Source organism: Leptonychotes weddellii, chromosome 12, assembly GCF_054177405.1.
Source record: "Leptonychotes weddellii isolate Sample4059 chromosome 12, ASM5417740v2, whole genome shotgun sequence".
Lineage (NCBI taxonomy): Eukaryota > Metazoa > Chordata > Mammalia > Carnivora > Phocidae > Leptonychotes > Leptonychotes weddellii.
The window spans coordinates 68,304,192-68,324,787 of NC_138380.1; the positions used below are offsets into that span (position 1 = coordinate 68,304,192).

General features: G+C 37.5%; 2 protein-coding genes across 8 annotated transcripts in view; one reads left to right on the forward strand and one right to left on the reverse strand.

The window, feature by feature from the left end:
- DBF4 (DBF4-CDC7 kinase regulatory subunit) overlaps positions 1–12,100 on the reverse strand; it is a 30,621-nt gene extending 18,521 nt beyond the window's left edge. For 2 of the 3 annotated variants that reach the window (XM_006729591.3, XM_006729590.3), the window contains exons 1-6: positions 11,836–12,100; positions 10,426–10,595; positions 4,251–4,430; positions 2,935–2,985; positions 2,381–2,450; positions 2,101–2,177 (exon numbers count right to left, since the gene is read on the reverse strand). In XM_006729591.3, the coding sequence (XP_006729654.1) occupies positions 2,101–2,177; positions 2,381–2,450; positions 2,935–2,985; positions 4,251–4,430; positions 10,426–10,595; positions 11,836–11,881 (594 nt within the window). In that variant the 5' untranslated portion in view covers positions 11,882–12,100. The other variant, XM_031024065.2, reaches the window with a different exon arrangement.
- Positions 12,101–12,246: 146 nt separating this feature from the next.
- Positions 12,247–20,596, forward strand: part of SLC25A40 (solute carrier family 25 member 40) — a 51,973-nt gene continuing 43,623 nt past the window's right edge. For 3 of the 5 annotated variants that reach the window (XM_081800603.1, XM_081800605.1, XM_081800606.1), the window contains exon 1: positions 12,247–12,474. The gene's annotated coding sequence lies outside the window, so the exon portion shown is untranslated. The remainder of the gene's footprint in view (positions 12,475–20,596) is intronic. The other 2 variants (XM_081800602.1, XM_081800601.1) reach the window with 1 other exon arrangement.

The window sequence follows — 20,596 nt, forward strand, 5'->3', positions numbered from 1 at the left end:
AGAATGGGAGAAGATATTCGCAAATGACGTATCAGATAAAGGGCTAGTATCCAAAATCTATAAAGAACTTCTTAAACTCAACACCCAAAGAACAAATGATCTAATCAAGAAATGGGCAGAAGACATGAACAGACATTTTTCCAAAGAAGACATCCAAATGGCCAACAGACACATGAAAAAGTGCTCAACATCGCTCGGCATCAGGGAAATCCAAATCAAAACCTCAATGAGATACCACCTCACACCAGTCAGAATGGATAAAATTAACAAGTCAGGAAACGACAGATGTTGGCGGGGATGCAGAGAAAGGGGAACCCTCCTACACTGTTGGTGGGAATGCAAGCTGGAGCAGCCACTCTGGAAGACAGTATGGAGGTTCCTCAAAACGTTGAAAATAGAGCTACCCTACAACCCAGCAATTGCACTACCGGGTATTTACCCCAAAGATACAAATGTAGTGATCCAGAGGGGCACATGCACCCTGATGTTTATAGCAGCAATGTCCACAATAGCCAAACTGTGGAAAGAGCCAAGATGTCCATCAACAGATGAATGGATAAAGATGTGGTATATATATAAAATGGAGTATTATGCAGCCATCAAAAGGAATGAAATCTTGCCATTTCCAACAACGTGGATTGAACTAGAGGGTATTATGCTGAGCAAAATAAGTCAATCAGAGAAAGACATCATCTGACCTCACTGATATGAGGAATTCTTAATCTTAGGAAACAAACTGAGGGCTGCTGGAGTGGTGGGGGGTGGGAGGGATGGGGTGGCTAGGTGATAGACATTGGGGAGGGTATGTGCTATGGTGAGCACTGTGAATTGTGTAAGACTGTTGAATCACAGACCTGTACCTCTGAAACAAATAATACATTATATGTTAAAAAAAAAAAAAAAAAAAGGAAGAAGATAGCAGGAAGGAAAAAATGAAGGGGGGGAAGTCGGAGGGGGAGACAAACCATGATGGACTATGGACTCCAAGAAACAAACTGAGGGTTCCAGAGGGGAGGAGGGTGGGGGGATGGGTTAGCCTGGTGATGGGTATTAAAGAGGGTATGTACTGCATGGAGCACTGGGTGTTATACACAAACAATGAATCATGGAACACTACATCAAAAACTAATGATGTAATGTATGGTGATTAACATAACATAATAAAAAAAAAAGATTGATGTGAGAACAAGTGAGCAGGGGGAGGGGCAGAGGGAAAGGAGGAGAGAGAAAGAATCTCAAGCCGACTCCCTGCTGAGCACAGAGAATGACATGGGGCTCAATCCTATAACCCTGGGATCATCATGACCTGAGCCGAAATCAAGAGTCAGACACTCAACTGACTGAGCCACCCAGGTGCTCCCCTGAATACATTTTAAACTATGAACTGTGACCTATTAGCAGATATAATATCAATTTAGAGTTGTGGCTAGTATTTTTTTTAAAATGGAAATAGAATACTATAGAAATACTGGCATGAATCACATTAAGGATAAGCAATGTCTCACGAAAATTGTTTCAAATATATATTTATATACACTGTACACAGACAGAAATGACATACTGGTGTATTCTGAAACCATAATATCCTCGTGAGTTTACATTTTCATAAATTTATTTCTATATACAGTCCAAAAAATCTGTAAAGTGCAATAAAGATAATTTATATGTATTTAGCCTACTTCAATTAAGGAATATTCACCCAGTATTTTATAAAAATTTATAAATATGCTATCTACAGCAATTGAAAGAAGTATATTATACATATTAGAAGCTTTCATGCAATAAGCCAATTATGATTTCCTTCAGAATGAACTAAAGTAGCGGGTTAAAAGCAGCAGCAACCAAAGAAGAAAAAATAAATAAAACTATGCCATCCTCCCAGGAACAACTTTTACCTCATGAGGAAATCCTAAAGTTAAATGATACACGATAATTTATTCAAATAATGGAAACATGAATACAGCACAAAGGTTTACCCTTAGGATATTCTGGAAATAATACTTTCTACTTGGTAAGAAAAATTTACAGATTTAAAAAAAAAAAAAAATCAACCTTGATCACTTTCTTTAATTAGTTTAAAAGTTAAGGAAAATAACATACCACATCTCTTACAGAAGTGCTTGATTTCTTGAGTAAATATAGTTCTTTTTTCTTCTGTTCAATGTAGTATCTAATGTCTTCATTAAAAAAAAAAAAGGCTTAAGATTAGCATTTTTACCTCTGGAGTTAAACACTGCTATTTTCTTCATACTAGATTTAGGTGAAAGAATTACCATTATAGGTATCTCTTGCTATCAGAATTCTCCCTATGTAAAATCAGGAACGAGCACAAATTAATACTTTTAACAAATACTGTCAAAAAAACTGGTAACATCCTTACCATCAATATGAAGAATTTTTACTCCCCATGATAAGGCATTTGATAATATACTATTTGAAGAAATAAAATCCTGTAAAATAAAAAGAGGCTTAAGAGTTTTTCTAGAAAATTATGAATTTAAATGAGCTAAATTTTAAAAATTATTTGAAGGTTAATGTCACTGAGATAGGTATTCAAAACAGACTCTATATAGTTAAAATAGCAATCACTACATCAGTTTTTCTTTTTGGAATTTATAAATTAACCCTGTTTAATATATTCCCATATGCTTGACAATTAATGCAACTGTAGTCTTACAGTTAACAGTTTCAAGAAATTTCATTTAAAAACAAAAATGCCAAAAACTTCATACATCTCCAGCAATATTTTAAAAGGCCACAAGATGGAGACGTTTCTTCATGAAAAGTAGATTCTGTTCTTTGTAAAATGAGATACATGCTGATATTTAGGCTTTTCCTATTAAAAATGAGAAAAGGAAGATTTCAGGAACATCTCCATTTCCACTTAAGTTCTTAATAGAATACATATAGTAAATTTTTAAATTTCATACTTACATGGTCCTTGATAGCTTTTTCAACTAATAATTTTCCTCTGCTCAAACACACCTACAAAAAAAATGTGCTCAAACATTAAAAAGTTGTAACACAGTGCCTCATTGGAAAAAAACTTAAAAATATAAAATAGCTAAAATAAATTGATAAAATCTATAAATTTTAATATAAAATTTAAAATAGACAAAATTTATTTGTACAAGTCTTAATGACTATCAACACAATAAGGTATAGTAAAAGGTGATTTCCTTTGGGTCTTTGTAATAACATCTATTAAAAAGTTTGCTTCTTTTTTTGATAGAGCAACTAAATAATTAAATGATAACAAAGTTCAGTTCTATAGTAAATTGTCTCTAATTAACAAGTTTACATTCTAATTTTGTATTCAAATGAAGATTTGAGAATATGAGTAAATTGTATATACACATACATATGTATATTTTGGTATTTCCCATTTTAAATACAACACTGGAAAAGCAATTGAAATGCTGTGAGGAACAACTAATTTGGAACTAGTCACTAGTGTATAATCTCATTCCTCCAAAAAAGCATTAAAGTGAAAAAATACATGAGCCTTCCTTGACTTTTCTTCTTGTATGTATTTCTATTTTTCTCCCTCCCCAATTTATCCTTCACTGTATCTTCTAACTTGTCAATGGAGTAACAGAGATGTGATACCAGTACCTAAAACAGGGGCTGGCAAACTTTTTCTGTAGAGGGCCAGACAGCACATGTTTTAGGTTCTACAGGCCATATAGTACCTGTCCTAACTATCCAGTACTCCCTATACAGCAGGAAAGCAACCAGTTAATATGTAAATGAACAGGTCTGGCTGTGTTCCAATAAAACTTCATTTACGGACATTGATACCTGAATTTTAATTTGTCATAAAATAGTCTCAATTTTTGCCCAAGCATTTGAAGATGTAAAAACCATGCTTAACCCAAAGGCTGTAAAAAAAAACAGGCAGGCTGGACTTGGCCCATGCCATAGTTTGCTTACTCCTGCTGTGAAACAAAGAAAAGGTTTCCATTTCTACTCTAAATAATGATTTGCTGTTACTTTTTAGTTGTAAATAACTCTTAAAAATAAAAGCCATCCCCAAAGGCAAAAAATATTATTTTAGCAGAGTATGACCCCAAAGTATTAGGAGACAAATCACCTTTCTATAGGACAGTAACGTTATCGATTGGAAAGCCACCTATAATGTAAATATTGTTCTACCTAAGTGAACTCTGCTGCCAGTCTGCTCTTGAAAATCATGAGATCCTCAGGCTACAGCCTTTCTGAAGGTCTCAAAGCACATTTAAGAGACTTACTGAATCTGGAGATTTAAATGAACTTCCATCATGGCTGGGATGAGGTGAAGTGGTTTCTGCAGTATATGCAGATTCTGGACTTGGTACAGGAGAAATTCTTCCCAACGTTTGTGCAAATTTAGCTTCCTTTTTATTTGAAATAAGGTAACTGATATCTTTGCTGAGAAATTCTTCAACTCGCTAAAGGAAAACAAAGTATTTTCAAATAAGCCATATAAACCATAAACTGTTTCATATTTCAGGTACAATGTAAAATACCAATTTTATGCAATTCAATATTTTGAAAATTGGTGGTTTTTATACTGTGTTCTTCTGAATCTGAGTTCTGAGGAAGTACAATGGGCATTCCAATAACAACCAGCATATGTTAAATACTATTTTTAAGTACTTCATATATCCCTATTAATTTAACCCATATAACAACACCATGGTACTAATATTACTAATATCCACATTTTGTGGAAAAGAAAATTAAAGTGACTTGGTTGAGGTTACATGAGTAGTAAATAACAGAATATGAATACAGATGTTCTGATTCAAGTCCATGCTCTAAATGCACTACTGTCCAGTAGAACTTAATGTAATGGTTAATGTTCTTTATCAGCATTGTCCAATATGGTAGCAACTCGCCACATGTGGCTGCTCAGCTCTTAAAATGTAACAAAGGTAACTAATATGACTGAGCAAGTGAATTTTAAGTTTTCTTCGATATAGTTAGTATTAATTAAATTTAAATAGCCACACGTACCTGATGGCTATTATACAGGGCAGGACAGTTCAAAATCAGTTAAGATCTTACCATAAGACTATAACAAGAAGAAGGGGACCCTTACCCTTAGAGTGTAAGACTAAAGATGATTTCCCTACTAAAATGTTTGAAAACCACTGCTTAAATCCTGAATTTATAAACCCAAGTACCGGATGTCAATGTTATCAAAGATCATTCCCATCCAAGGGCAGAAAAATTAAAGTAGAAATAAATACTAGTAATCGTAACTATTTTCATAAAGGAAATATTTCTATAATATTTTAAACAGCTATATTTAGTTTCTGTAGTATCTCACAACATAAAGGGGAATAATAAAAAGAAATGAAGCAAAGTATATAACAAATGAATTAATTCCATCTAAGCATTAAGCAGAATTTGCTGCTTATACCAGTGGGCCCCTTGGTTAAGTGTAAATCATTACTTCCCTTTTTTATGAGCAGCATTTTCATCAACCAGTAAATAAGATATCCACATTTATTTATTTCAGGGATTACCAACTTAAATGCTTACAAGGGCCAGCAGGGATATAAATGCACAATTTACACATCAAATGCTTTCTTCATTTTCATAAATATGTGGCCTTAGCATTGCCAGAGTTTCCAATTTTTCAAAAGGAACATACTCTCCTAAACATTTTTTAAAAATTGTGATGAAATACATATTAAATCGATCATTTTAACCAGTTTTCAGTATGCAATTCGGTGACAGGAAATACATTTACAATGTTGTGCAACCATCACCACTGTATATTTCTAGAACTTTTTCATCATCCTAAACTGAAACTATCCATTAAATGTAAATCCCCATCTCCTCTTCCCAGCCCCTTTTAATCTGTGTTCTACTTTGTTTCTATGACTTTAACTGTTCTAGATAATTCATATAGGTGAATTATATATATTAAATACTGTATTTGTCCTTTTGTGTCTGAGTTATTTTGCTTATTAGCACAGTGTTTTCAAGGTTCATCCATGTTTTATCAAGGGTAAGAATTTCATTCCTTTTCAAGGTTGAATAATATTCCATTGTATGTATACCCATTTTGTTCATCCATTGATCTGTTGATGAAAATTTGGGTTGTTTCCACTTTTTGTCTATTGTGAATAATGCTGCTATGCACATGAGTATATGAATATCTCTTCAAGGCCCTGCTCTCAATTCTTTTGGGTATAACTTCTGTTTTCCATAGCAGCTGTACCATTTTACAATTCCACCAACCCAAAAGGGTTCCAAATTCCAAACATTCTTGCCAACACATATTTTCTTGATACTGACCATCCTAATAGATGTGACATGGTATCTCCTTCTGGACATTAATACCCTATCAGATATATGATCTGCAAATTTTTTTTTTTTTAAAGGTTTATTTGAGAGAGCGAGAATGAGAGAGAGAGAGAACACATGAGAGGGGGGAGGGTTAGAGGGAGAAGCAGGCTCCTCGCCGAGCAGGGAGCCCGATGCGGGACTCGATCCCGGGACTCCAGGATCATGACCTGAGCCGAAGGCAGTCGCTTAACCAACTGAGCCACCCAGGTGCCCCTGCAAATATTTTTTCTTCCCATTTTGTGGGTCGTCTTTTTACCCTCTTGATATTACCCATTTATGCACAAAACCTTCTCATTTTTATTAAGTCTAATTTATCTATTTTTTCATTTGTTCTCTATGCCTTTGGTTTCATATCCAAGGAATCAACACCAAATCCAATGTCATGAAGCTTTTCCGTATACTTTCCTCTAAGAGTTTTAGCTCTTACGTTGAGAACTTGACCCATTTTTAATTAATTTTAGCATATGATGTGCAATAATGGTCTAACTTCATTCTTCAGCAGTTTTCCTCGCATCAGCTATTGTAAGGATTGTCCTTTCCCCACTGAATGGTCTTGGCACCCTTGCTGAAAATCAATCGACCATATATGCGATGGTTTACTTCTAGGGTCTCTTATTTTGTTGCATTAGTCTCTATGTCCTTATGCTAGTACCACACATTTCCTTTGGTTTTCCAGTTCCTATAGAAAGAGTTTTATTTCTTCAGTAGTAAATAAAACGTCTTTCACAGTTTAGCCCTGATATAACATTGTTTCTTGCTATTTCTCCCCATCTAAATCCCAAGCTCAAGTCACATTATAGTATCAGCAGTTGCTCAAATTATACTTAACTTTAAATATATTCTTCCCTCTATTTAGTTTGTCCATTCTATCTGGTATATTTCTACTAGACTTTCAAGACTTAGGTTAAGTTCCATCTCTGCTAGGATTCCTAAAGGCAAAGTTAATCATTTTCTTCTCTATATTCTTTTTTAAGTAGGCTCCATGCCCAGTGTGGAGCCCAACGTGGGGCTTGAACTCACAAACGTGAGATCAAGACCTGAGCTGGGATCAAGAGTCAGATGCTTAACCGACTGAGCCACCCAGGCGCCCCGCTTCAATGTATTTTAATGGCAATATCTTCTGTTAAAGCACTGACCTATACAGTAAATGATTTAAGTGTCTGATGTTCCCATAGATTGAGAGCAGTAGACTACATCTTATGTATTTTTGCATCCCCCGTAGCTAAAACAGTGCTAGCATATTAAAGATGCCAGTGGAGTAATTTTTGAATGAATTTACACATGCGCAAATCATAATCATCCTTCAAAGCTGACTTCAAATTCTGTCTGCACAACAGCTTCCAAGATTTCTTAATTGGAAGTAATTTCTCCCTCTTATTGATATTACATGTTGTGTTACAATTAATTGTATCCATGCAATCTCTACCTAGATCAGACGCAGGATGGACATAAGATTCATTTTTGAAATCTAGCAAAACAATACCACACCCCGGAAATGCTAACTTAGTTTCACCATGGTCTTCAATTTATTAGCTATTGTTGAATTTAGGTTTTTTAAAGAGTAAACTTGAAACATTTCTGAGTCACTCAAGGTTACAATGAACAAGTAACTCTGTCTTCAAGTTCATTTATGGCAAGGCATTTACCCTTACATCTCTATTCTTCTCCAACTGCCTTATTTTAGCCCAGAATTTTAAATATGGACCTAAATATGGTTCGTTCCATGTCCTTTTTAGATGGTTTTGTAACAGCTACATTCCTTGCCACTATTAAAAGATATTTCCCTATGTCAGACTTCACTGCTGTGTTTTCAGTGGTTGAATTTGTCAGAAGCATACTCTCCAGGAAAATGGGGGTATGTTTTCATTAAGAGTAGAGAAAACAAATGCACAAAGTAGACAATTACAGAAAAAGACAACACTGGTTATAATCTGAATATAAGTTACAAAATGGTAAAGGGCCTAAGTAATCCTAAAAATTAAGTAACAAGAATCATCCTTTCAAGGAATATCTATTCAACTAAGTATTTCTTAAAGTTGAACCCTAAAACTCTTAAGTGTCTAGAGATCAAGGTTCCTTTATAATTTATGTAACAGATCATCAGAAAGAAGTCTTTATTTTAGGGATAGAGATGGGAATGTCATAAGAACAGAAATCAGGACATCACTAAATTATTGGAAAAATAGTGTGGGGAGGGATCATAATTTTATTAAAAAAATTTTAAAAAGAGAAATTAAGAAGTACAGTTAACAAGTCAAATTCAGTTGAAAATCCACAGCTCAAAGAAAAAATGTGAAAACTTATGTTCTTAATATGCTCTTCACTTCATTGGTCTACTTCAAACCATTTTATGATAAAAATTTGAAGTGTATAAAACCAAAAGGTCTCCCAACTATTATGAAATGCATAAGTTAATTCAAAACTTGTTTCTTGTAGTGCCTCAGAAACTGCTGTGGGAATGAGAGAAAAGGGGGGCAGGGCATGCATCCCTGTACTAACTAGAACTGCTATTTTACCTTAACAGTTTCCTTTTTACTGGCTTTATACGTTAGACTTCTAAATGATTTTGCTTGAAGAGTTCTACTGCTAAAAATACAAATCTAAAATCACTGATTTACTTTTTTTAAAGATTTTTATTTATTTGACAGAGAGAGAGAGAGCGCACAAGCACAAGCAGGGGGAGCAGCAGTCAGAGGGAGAACCAGGCCCCCATCTGAGCAGGGAACCCGATTCGATTCGGGGTTTGATCCCAGGACCCTGGGATCATGACCTGAGCTGAAGGCATATGCTTAACCAACTGAGCCAACCAGGCACCCCTGAAATCACTGATTTAGATCATAAAAGGTTGATGGGTTATTCATCATATTTGAGAAAGCTGTGAAACTGTTTTGTAGCCATTAATCGCTAGAGGAACAAAACAGTGTAATAGTGTATTAGTCTGGGAATTAAGAGGCTAATCCTACACTGGGCCAGTCATTTTACTTCTCTGGACCCGTAAGCACTTACTTTCTAAATGAATAAAAAAAAAGGAGTCTTTATTCAAAGGTGGCTGGCCTATAAAACATGATTTTTAGGAATGGTCATCATGATATGATAGGATATACTGCTATGACAATGTGACAATGTTTTAAGAAAATGAGTAACAAGGGGCGCCTGGGTGGCTCAACCGGTTAAGCGTCTGCCTTTGGCTCAGGTCATGATCCCAGGGTCCTGAGTTCCAGCCCTGCATCTGCTTTTCCCTCCCCTCTGCCCCCCCCAACCCCCGTGCCCATGCTCTCTGTGTTGCGCTCTCTTTCAAATAAATAAATGAAGATCACACCAATAAACAACTCTAAGAAATTTGTTACATGTTCTTCTGCAAAATTCTATTCCAGGAATGGCAGATTATTCAAAGATTATTCAACAAATTCAAAGTGTAGCAAAAATCTTTTTAAATAGGAAGAATTAGTAAAGAAATTAATAAATTCTTAACCTCACTTGCTTAAACCTACCCAATGTTAATCTTACTCGTAAGAAAATCTTAGAATTTTACTCAAATTTTCTAATTTCTTAATCATTTACTCAATGTATAAGTTAGAAGAGCTTTCACTATTCTTAACCCAAATTCTGTTCCCCAACGACATTCATTCTGTTGAGACTGTTACCACTCAGAGTAATTTAACTCTTTGTGGTTCAAAAAGGTTCTCCTTGTTCTGCAAATAACATTCTTACTGTTAGGCTAGTCTAGACAAATTTATGTTCCCCAATAACCACTATCAAGGAGTTCCTGCTATCTGGAGGACATACAAACATTACAATGAGAAGGCAATCAGAGGTTCCACCAGGACAAAGGAGGGAGTCACATTTCTCACACTTTGTGAACTTTACACTTGACTAAAAATCACAGAAACCTGAAAGTCCTATTAGACTACAAAAGGTTAAAACAAATAGTTTTTCATTAATGTTAAACAGCTGATAAAAGTTTTAAACTTGGTGCTTATATGGTTATGTTTCCCAATATGATAATCTAAAATGATTACATGTTAGAAAGTACTAGTTACAAATTTTTCCTTTTTTGTCAAAGTGTATATAGTTTTGACTTACCCCTCCCAGATCCTGAATGTCTTTTTGCAGTTTTTCAGATATGGTGACAGAAGGTAAGTCAATGTAAAATATTTTTCCCCAGAGCGGCTTATATTTGGATTTTTCTGGTTTGTTATCAGTTTTCATAGATTTTAAAGATCTGTTTTTTTCATTTTTGACTTGGATTCCACCTGTTGTTTAAAAAAAATGTAGAATTAGATAGTTTTATGCAGACAAAAAATTTCTGTTTTAAAAATATTTTTTATGCAGGCATCATATCACAGAGGGGAAAAAAATCTTTATAATCCCACCAATTAAAAACTCAATAGCATTTTAATGTATTTCTTTGTAGTACCACTTCGGATAAAACCAAAATACCATACTTGTTTTAACAGATACTATATTGTAAAATAATTATTGTTCACAGCCAATAGTTGAATTTGCAGTAAATATTTATGTATTTGTTCATGTTTTTATGTATTACAGTGGAAACTAAAACCTTTTTGATTTTCCTCCTTACGATGTAAACTCCATGGGGTATTTACTCAAATATTTATGGAGCATCTGCCATTCTGCTGAACACTCAAAACGGGCTTAAAATGTTAAAGACTTACCTGTACAAGAAACCTGTTACACATGATGACCTAGTCCTCAAAAGTTTCCAAGGTTTAGTTTCCTAGTCTATGTATTAAGAAATAAATGGTCCATTTAAGAGCCAAATCACCATTCACTTCATTATTTCCTTTGAAAACAGATCTGAGATTGAAACAACTGCTTTAAAAATTAACTTTCATAACACAATCTGTTCATACGTTGAAAATTCCTATATATATACGACATATATATTCTAGACATATTAAAAAAGAAAAAACACTTGGAAGCTGTAATGTCTTACCATACAAAGTAGTCGAAAATGGAAATGTGCTTTCGTTTCTGTCTATAATGTTGAAAACAGCAATGATGTGTTTGAAATACAAATACTATCCCTTAACTTTATGAGTGAAGAAAAATAAATTTAAAAATAAGGCCAAAAACCCACCCACAATCACCCAATTTAATTATGAACCTAAAAGCCACGAGCACCTCTGCTTTCAAATTGATAGAGCTGCAGCCTCAAAGGGCCTGAGCTGAGTCTCAGCATCTGTCCGAGGCCCGGCCAGGTCCCGGGTCCGCACATTGTTTTCTAGCTTTACAACCTCCGGCAATGTTGGGCCGCGGCTGGAGCGTGAACCGCGCGAGGGGCCCCGCTGGGATCCTCTCCCTTTCTGAGGCAAAGCCCTGGACGGAGCCTTCCTTCAGGCCACAGAGAGGGGCGCACAAGCCAGAAAAGAAAAGGAGCAGGGACCTGGGGGGAAGAACTAAAGAATCAATGGTGGAACCACGAGGGGAGGAAAGGATTAAAGGGACTGCAGCGGAGGAGGGGCTTCATACCCTGTAAATGTCCTTTGCTGTGGATCCTCATGGCTCCGGAGTTCATGGCAGCCGCCCGGCACCTACATGCTGGGTTCGGGAGAGTGTCGCGCCGTGCGGTCACGAAAACAGCTCGTCGAGGCCGATTTATCAGCCGGTCGCCTCTTCCCCTTCCGCAGACTACCACACCCACGCAACAGAGATGCCGCGTCTACCGTCCGGGTTTCCGGGGCCGGATTCGACTCCAAGGCGCGGAGGAGGAAGAGGTAAAGCACAAACGAGTGGGCTGCGGCGGTTGAAGATTTGAAAACGCGTCACGCGGCCGCGGCGCCCATACGCGCGCCCCGCCCTCTCTCACGCCGCGCGCCGCGCCCCGCCTCGCGCTCGCCCCCACGTCCCGCCTCCTCGCGCCGCGCGCCCCGCCCCCACGGGCCGCGTCTCCGCCCCCTGCCCCTGCCACACGTTGGTACCTTCCAGGCTTCAGGTCGCCGCTCTACGCCCGTGCCTTCCGGTCCCTCCGCTCCCCTGAAGAGTCCTTGTGACTCCTGTTGACCTAACGTAGTGAATGCAGTTAGACCCGGAGGCTAGCCCGCCAACAGGGTCATTCCCGCCTCTTAGGGTCGCCGGGACCGCGTGCCCTCCAGCTGCCTCCTTCACCAGGTACGCTTCTTGCCCACGGGTCGGCTGTCCCGGAGGCTGAAGGCGCGGCGGCTGCGGCCCAACTAGGACTCAGCCTCCGGCCGGGCCGGCCTGCTTGGCCGCGAGAGCCCCCGCCCAGCACGCCCCGAGGCGAGGGTTTTCCTGCCGTCACCGCCGACCTGGCCGGCCTGGGACAGGCCGCAGAGGGACTTCCAGGGCGGGAGCGGCCTGGGAGGGGGGCGTCGGAGCGAGGGTCCGGCCAGGCGGCCCCTCCCAGCCTAGAGCGAGTTCAGGTCGCCTTGGGCCATTTCATACTTGGCTGTGTGCTGCTCCTTTGACCTCCGTTGTGCACAAACCTGTTTTCGTTTTATTGTGAAGTTTGTTTCAACAATCATAGAAAGAATGGAATTTGAAATCTCACGTCCTAGGGTTTGGGGTCTAGACCTCCCACTTTGCAGCACGACTCTGATTAAATTACCTAATCCCTTTGAGTCCCAGTGTTTTCACTTGTAAAGTGGGGGTAATAATGGGATTATAGTAAGGATTACATTAAAATATTTTGTAAAGTTAATTTTGTTTTGTAAGTGGGAAAAAAACGCTTCACAAAATTGTTTTGGGTTTGTTTCTGCTTATAGACTTGTGAAAGAGGAAGAGGATTAAATCTTGTGGGATTTTGCATTCATCAGCTTTTGGCCATAATAGTCAATCATTGTTTAATGGTTTATATATATATTTATTTTTTAGAGAGGGAGGGAGACAGAATGTTAAGCAGGCTCCAGGACCAGCGTAGAGTCCCACCCCTGGCTGAGCTCATGACCTGAGTCTAAATCAAGAGTCAGAAGCTTTACTGACTGAGCCACCCAGGTACCCCTAATGGTTGATTTTTGAACTAGTAGAGATCAGAGAAGTTAGTGCCAATATCACTGTTTCACGAATAAGTACATTAAAGCATAGACAAGGATGGATTGTAATAACCCTTAACCAAAATGGAGAATCCAAAGAGGTAGGTAGTTCAGGTTTGCGGAAAGGAGAGTTTAGTTGTGGATGACTTTAAGTTGAAGGACCAAGGGAGAGAAACATGGAACTATCCAGTTGGTAATATTTGTCTGTAACTTAGGAGCGATATGGGGGTGGGGTGAAGAGAGGAAAAAGATTGATTTGAGAGACATACAGACCCTCAGCCACGGGGTGATGCGTAGGAGGGTATCAGATCTTGAGAGGAGGAGGTGTCGTTTGAACAAAACATATTCAACGTTAGATGTTCTATCTGAGGAAGACAAGCTATTTTCAAGATGTAAGACTGATGAATCCCATACCTGTACCCCTGAAACAAATAATACGTTATATGTTAATTAAAAAAATAAAAATTTTAAAAAATGTGAACTACAGAAAGAGCGTAAAACTTTTTGTTTATAAAAAGTTTTAAGATTGAGAAACATGAATATAGAATGTAGTTAAAGTCATGAAAGGAAATGAAATTGCCCAGGAGAGCATCTGAAATAAGAGAAGCAGTGATGAGTAGACGATGATGAAATAGTGAGAAAGATGGAGAAAAGGCCAGAGAGTTAGGAAGAGAACTGGGAACAAAACTTAATATCCAAAGTCACAGAATTACAAACATTGGGATCATGCAGGCTTCACTGTCTGGCTTTAGGTAGTTTTGAGTCTTCAATTTTAATCAATGAAAGGGGGTAATTAATACTTCTCAGATGTGAGGATGAAATGAAACATTTTTGAAAGCTTAATGAGTACAGAGTGAGAGCTCAGTGAGTATCCTTCTGGTGGCCTCTACACCAGCTCCTCCATCTTCAAGAGTTCAAAAAGGCCAAGATTTGAAAAATAGGCCTTTGATTCTGGTGTTTAAGATGTCATTGTTTTCCAGGGCACCTGGGTGGCTCAGTGGGGAGGCGTCTTCCTTTGGCTGGGTCATGATCTCAGGGTCCTTGGACCGGGCCCCATGTTGGGCTCACTGCTCAGTTGGGACTATGCTTCCCCTCTCCCTCTGCCCACCCACCCCCCTTCGTGTGTGCTGTCTGTCTCTCTCTTTCCCTCTCCCTCTAGCTCTCTCTTTCTTTCAAATTAATAAATCTTGAAAAAAAAAAAGATGTCATTGGTTTCCTTAGTGAGAATTTCAGTAGATGACTAAGGTATAAGTACTAGATAAGAACAAGGGACTCGAAGTGGAGACAAGTTGAGTGTACTCTTGAAAAAATTTGTCAATGTAGCAAATTAATAGTGATAGGAAGGGAAGGTAGGGTCTTTGGAAGGTTTAGGGGATATGGGAAAGATTTAAACATATCTCTATTGAACATAAAAAATGAAAGCTCCTTTTATGTTCCAGTGAAAGCTGAGTTACCTCTCATACTTACTATAATGAGGAAGCAGTAACACAGATGTACCCTATGCTTTTAGACACACCCTTGACTGCATTATAGGTGATAATGCCAATCTGTGAGTAAGCAGAAAGTCTGTTTTACTGGTCACTGTTAATAATTTTCTAATCTGTAACTCAAGGTTAATTTTAAAAAATATTATTGGAATTCAGATCTTTTAGTAGCTATAGGAAAGACTTGGTCATGTATCTATGACCTGTACTCATAGAAACCCCCTTACCTATCATGTCAGTAATCAGGACTCTTGGTAAGATAATAAAATTTATGTTAAAGTATATCTTAAAGTATGCTTTAGGTGAAGGATATACATTCAAGAAGAACTGAATGGGGGAAGGGACAAGGTTATTTTTGGTAAGAAGTTTGTTTCTGGGCACTTGGGCGGCTCATTCGGTTAAGCATCTGCCTTCAGCTCAGGTCATGATCCCAGGGTCCTGGGATCGAGTCCCACATTAGGCTCCCTGCTCCTTGGGGAGCCTGCTTCTGCCTCTGCCTCTCTCTCTCTCTTTGTCTCTCATGAATAAATAAATAAAATCTTAAAAAAAAAATCAAGAGTTGTATTAAGCAAAGTTAGAGAACATTGAGCAGAATCATGGTCTAAGTAAATGAACATTTGGCTGTAAATCAGGAGAAATGAATTTCATTCAGTACGGGCTCTTTTCCTAAGAAGTTTTATTACCTTGGACAATTTCACCTCTTATAGTTAAATGAAGACAGTATCTGCGTATTCTACCCCACATCTTTTTGTGATTATCAAATGAGGCCTTAATCTGCTTTTTCAGACTTCCTCACACATATATCCAAATTTAAATTTTTTGCTCTAGAGCCTAGAAAAATGAATGGATTTGTTCATTTTTCTGTAACATTCATCACTTTCCTATTGTCTTTTTTTTGCTTAAGCCTCTCCACCTGTTCCTCTCCCTGTTCAGAGCAAGCCTAGCTTAGATAGAGCTTTATCTCCTGCTCATTTAGGGCTTTTCATAATATCCCTGTTTGATTCATATGCTAACTATTGATATATTATCTTCTGAAATATGTTCTCTTGCTATTTTTCAAATTTAATTTTCACTTCTTATAGTCTCAATACCCTGGTGAGTTGGAGGACCTAAGGGTTTTCGAAGGTTAAGTTGTTAGTTTTGCAGGCTAAACATATGAAAAGATAGCTGTGGCACTGAAGTCTCTGTCTCAGGTGCTGGTGGGCTCAGAAACCAGGGAAAATTCCGTGTATCAAGACCTTGAACACAACCTCAGTGAAGAGTAAAAAGTGGAGAATAAGCAAGACAGGAGGATTCGGAATTTGAAAGTGGTTTCCCATAAGACAGTATGATTCAGAGGCTGCTATGGCATCTGTGGGAACTGTTAAAGATAATGAGCTGGTTCAGAGGTGATATGTCATTCTGAACTAGATCATAAATTCCTTAAGGGTGGTAAAGAATACATACATACTATTGGGCCATGACTATAAAATAATCTACCTAGTTACCCCACTTCCTTCTTTCCTTCTGCATTGATTGAGCACCTACCATGTGCTATGCTCAGTGAGATTGGTTTTACATAGAAATCTCATTATGTAAATTTTAAAAATTTCTAATAGAATAGTCCCTTCTTATCCCAGATGTCAGTTACCCTCCATCAGCCATGGTCCAGAAGCAGATTCTGACCTATTGTCAGAAGGTCAGTAGTAGCCTAATGCTACTTCATTCACCTCACTTTACCTGATCACGCAGGCATTTTATCATCTCACATTATCACAAGGAAGGTGAGTACAGTACAGTAAGATATTTTGAGACAGCAAGAGACCACATTCACTAACTCTTATGATAGTATATTATTTTAATTGTCTTTGGTTACTATTAATTTCTTAATGTGACTAATTTATAAATTAAACTATCATAGGTGTGTGTGTATAGGAAAAAGCATACATTGAGTTTGTTACTATCTCAGGTTTCAGGAATCCACTGGGGGTGGTGGAATATATCCCTTGGCAGTTACAGTCCCATAAAATGGACCCATTTTAAGCGTACAGATTGAGTTCTAATAAATATGTATATCCGTGTAATTCCTACCACAATCAAAATATGGAACATTTCTGCTTCTCAGAAGGTTATTTCATTCTTCATTCCAGTCTCCCATCCCATCAGAGGTAACCACTTTTCTGATTGCTATAGTTTGATTTATATCTGACTGCTACAGTTTTTCCTGTATTTCAACTTAATATAAGTGAAATCATAAAATTTATGTTGTAGCTCTGCATTATTTTGCATAACATAAATAAACCTTTTATGATTCATCCATGTTGCTATAGATATCAGTAGTTCATTCTTTTTTATTGCTGGGTAGTATCCCATGGTGTGAATATACCGTACATGTAGATTTATATTTGGGTGGTTTCCTGGGTTTGGCTGTTATGAATAATGTTTCTATGAACGTTTGTATACAGTTCCTTTTGTGGACCTGTGTTTTTATTTTTCTTAGAATTGCTGAATCATATATTTATTGAATGTTTAACGCCATGGAAGTTACTTAAATTTTTAACCCTGACCCCAGCAATGTATATAAGTCCTAGTTGCATCCTGGTCATTCACTGAGAGTGAACTGGTATCTCACCTAGGTGAAATTCACATAATATAAAATTCACCATTTTAAGCATTTTGAAGTATGTAATTTAGTGACTTTGGTTGCATTCACGATGTTGTGCAGTCATAACCACTATCTAATTGCAGGACATTTTTAACACCTTAAAAAGAAATCTAGTACCCATTAAGCAGTCATTCCCCCAACCCCCTTCTCCTCAACCCCTGGCAACCTCGAATCTGCTTTCTGTCTACAGATTTGCCAATTATGGACATTTCATATAAGCAGAATCATAAAATAGGTGCTTTTTGTGTCTGGCTTCTTTCATTTAATATAATGTTATCTCAAGATTCATCCATGTTGTAGCATGTATCAGTACTTCATTTTTTTTTTTTTAAAGATTTTATTTATTTATTTGAGAGAGAATGAGAGAGAGCACATGAGAGGGGGGAGGGTCAGAGGGAGAAGCAGACTCCCTGCCGAGCAGGGAGCCCGATGTGGGACTCGATCCTGGGACTCCAGGATCATGACCTGAGCTGAAGGCAGTCGCTTAACCAACTGAGCCACTCAGGCGCCCCAGTGCTTTATTCTTTTTTGTTTTTTTTTTGGTTGAATAAAATTTCCTTGTAGGGATACACCACATTTTGTTTATCCATGCCGCAGTTTAACATTTGGTCGGAATGTTTCCACTTTTGGCTGTTACGGATAATAATGCTCTTTCCACTTCTGGCTGTTACGGATAATAATGCTCTGAACATTTCTGTACAAGGTTTTGTTACACTGTATGTTTTTAGTTCTCTTAAGTATATATCTAATACTGGAATTTCTGGGTCATATGAAAATTTTGTGTTTAACATTTTGAGAAACTGTCCGACTTTTCCACAGTGGCTGCATGATTTTACCTTCCCGTTTGGTGTATGTAAAAGGTTTCCCATTTCTCCACATACTCATCAACACGTGTTATTTTTTTTTTCTTTTTTTAAAATTGTGACCTTCTGTGAAGTGGTATCTCATGGTTTTTATATAATATGCTATGCTTACCACAAGTATAGCTACCATAAGATATCAAAGAACCCTATTACAATACCATTAGCTGTATTCCCAATCCTCTATACCTTTTATCCCAGTAACTTTTTCAATCCGTAACTGAAAGACTATCTCTCACTCCCCTTCACCTATTTTGCCTATTCCCCCACCTCCTTCCCTCTGGTAGCCATCAGTTCACTGTACTTATGGGTCTTTTTATGCTTTTTGTTTGTTTTGTTTTTTATGTTCCACATATAAGTGAAATCATATGGTTGTTTGACTCTACATCTGATGTATTTCACTTAGCATAATACCCTCCAGGTCCATCTGTGTTGTTGCAAATGGCAAGATATCCTTTTTTTATGGCTCAGTAATACTACATTATGTATATTTAAATATATACCACATTTTCCTTATCCATTCATCTATTAATGGATACTTGGGTTGCTTCCATATCTTGGCTATTATAAGTAAGGCTGCAATAAACATAAGGGTGCATATATCTTTTTGAATTAGTGTTTTTGGGGTTTTTTTTGGAAAATACACCACAGTAGAATTACTGGATCATATGGTATTTCTATTTTTTCAGATTTTGAGGAACCTCCATACTGTTTTCCACAGTGGCTACACCAATTTTACATTCCCACCAACAGTGCGCAAGGGTTCCTTTTCCTCCACATCCCCTCCAGTGCTTGTTATTTCTTGTCTTTTTCATTCTAGCCATTCTAACCAGGTGTAAGGTGATATCTCACTGTGGTTTGATTTGCCTTTCCCTGGTGATATCTGACTTTGAGCATCTTTTTGTAAGTCTGTAGCCATCTGTATGTCTTATTTAGAAAAATGTCTATCTGGGTCCTCTGCCCATTTTTTAAATCATATTATTTGTGTTTTTGGTGTTGAATTGTGTGAGTTCTTTATATATTTTGCTTCCACTATTATTGGATAATCATTTGCATATATCTTCTCCCATTCAGGACATTGCATTTTCTTTTGTAGAATTTCCTTTGTCACAGGTAAAAGCTTTTTATTTTGATGTAGTCCCAATAGCTTATTTTTGCTTTTGTTTCCCTTTCCTGAAAAGTTAGGTGTAGTCCCAGTAGTTTATTTTTGCTTTTGTTTCCCTTTCCTAGTTCCCTCCACAAAAATGTTGTTATGGTTGATGTCAAGGAAATTACTGCCTACATTTCCTTCTAGGAGTTTTATGGTTTGGGGGCTCACATTTAGATTCTTAATCTATTTTGAGTTTATTTTTGTGTATGGTGTAAGAAAGTGCTCCACTTTCATTTTTTTGCGTGTAGCTGTCCAGTTTTCTCAGCACCGTGTATTGAAGAGACTGTCTTTTCCCCCTTGTTTATCCTTGCCACCTTTGTCATACATTAATTGACCACATAAGTCTGGGTTTATTCCTGGGCTGTCTGTTCTGTTCTACTGATATATGTGTCTGTTTTTGTGCCAGTACCATACCGTTTTGATTACTACAGCTTTATAGTATATCTTGAAATCTGGGATTGTGATACCCCCAGCTTCATTCTTCCTTCACAGGATTGCTTTGAGTATTTGAGATCTTTTGTGGTTCCATACAGATTTTGGTATTATCTATCTAGTTCTGTAAAAAAGTGCTGTTGCCATTTTAATAGGGATTGCATTCAATCTGGAGATTGCTTTGGGTTGTATGGACATTTTAACAATATCCTTCCAGTTCTTGAGCACAGGATATCTTTCTATTTGTTTGTGTTGCCTTCAATTTCTTTCATCAATGTTGTATAGTTTTCAGAGTACAAGTCTTTCATCACCTCGGTTAAGTTTATTCCTAGATATTTTATCCTTTCTGGCATAATTATAAATGGAATTGTTTCCTTAATTTCTATTTTTTCTACTTTGTTATTGGTGTATAGAAATGCTACTGATTTCTGCATGTGAATTTATATCCTGCAGCTTTACAGAATTCATTTATTCTTTTTTTTTTTTTTTAAGATTTTATTTATTTATTTGACAGAGAGAGACAGCCAGAGAGGGAACACAAGCAGGGGGAGTGGGAGAGGGAGAAGCAGGCTTCCCACCGAGCAGGGAGCCTGACACAGGGCTTGATCCCAGCCAGAGCCGAAGGCAGACACTTAATGACTGAGCCACCCAGGCGCCCTGAATTCATTTAT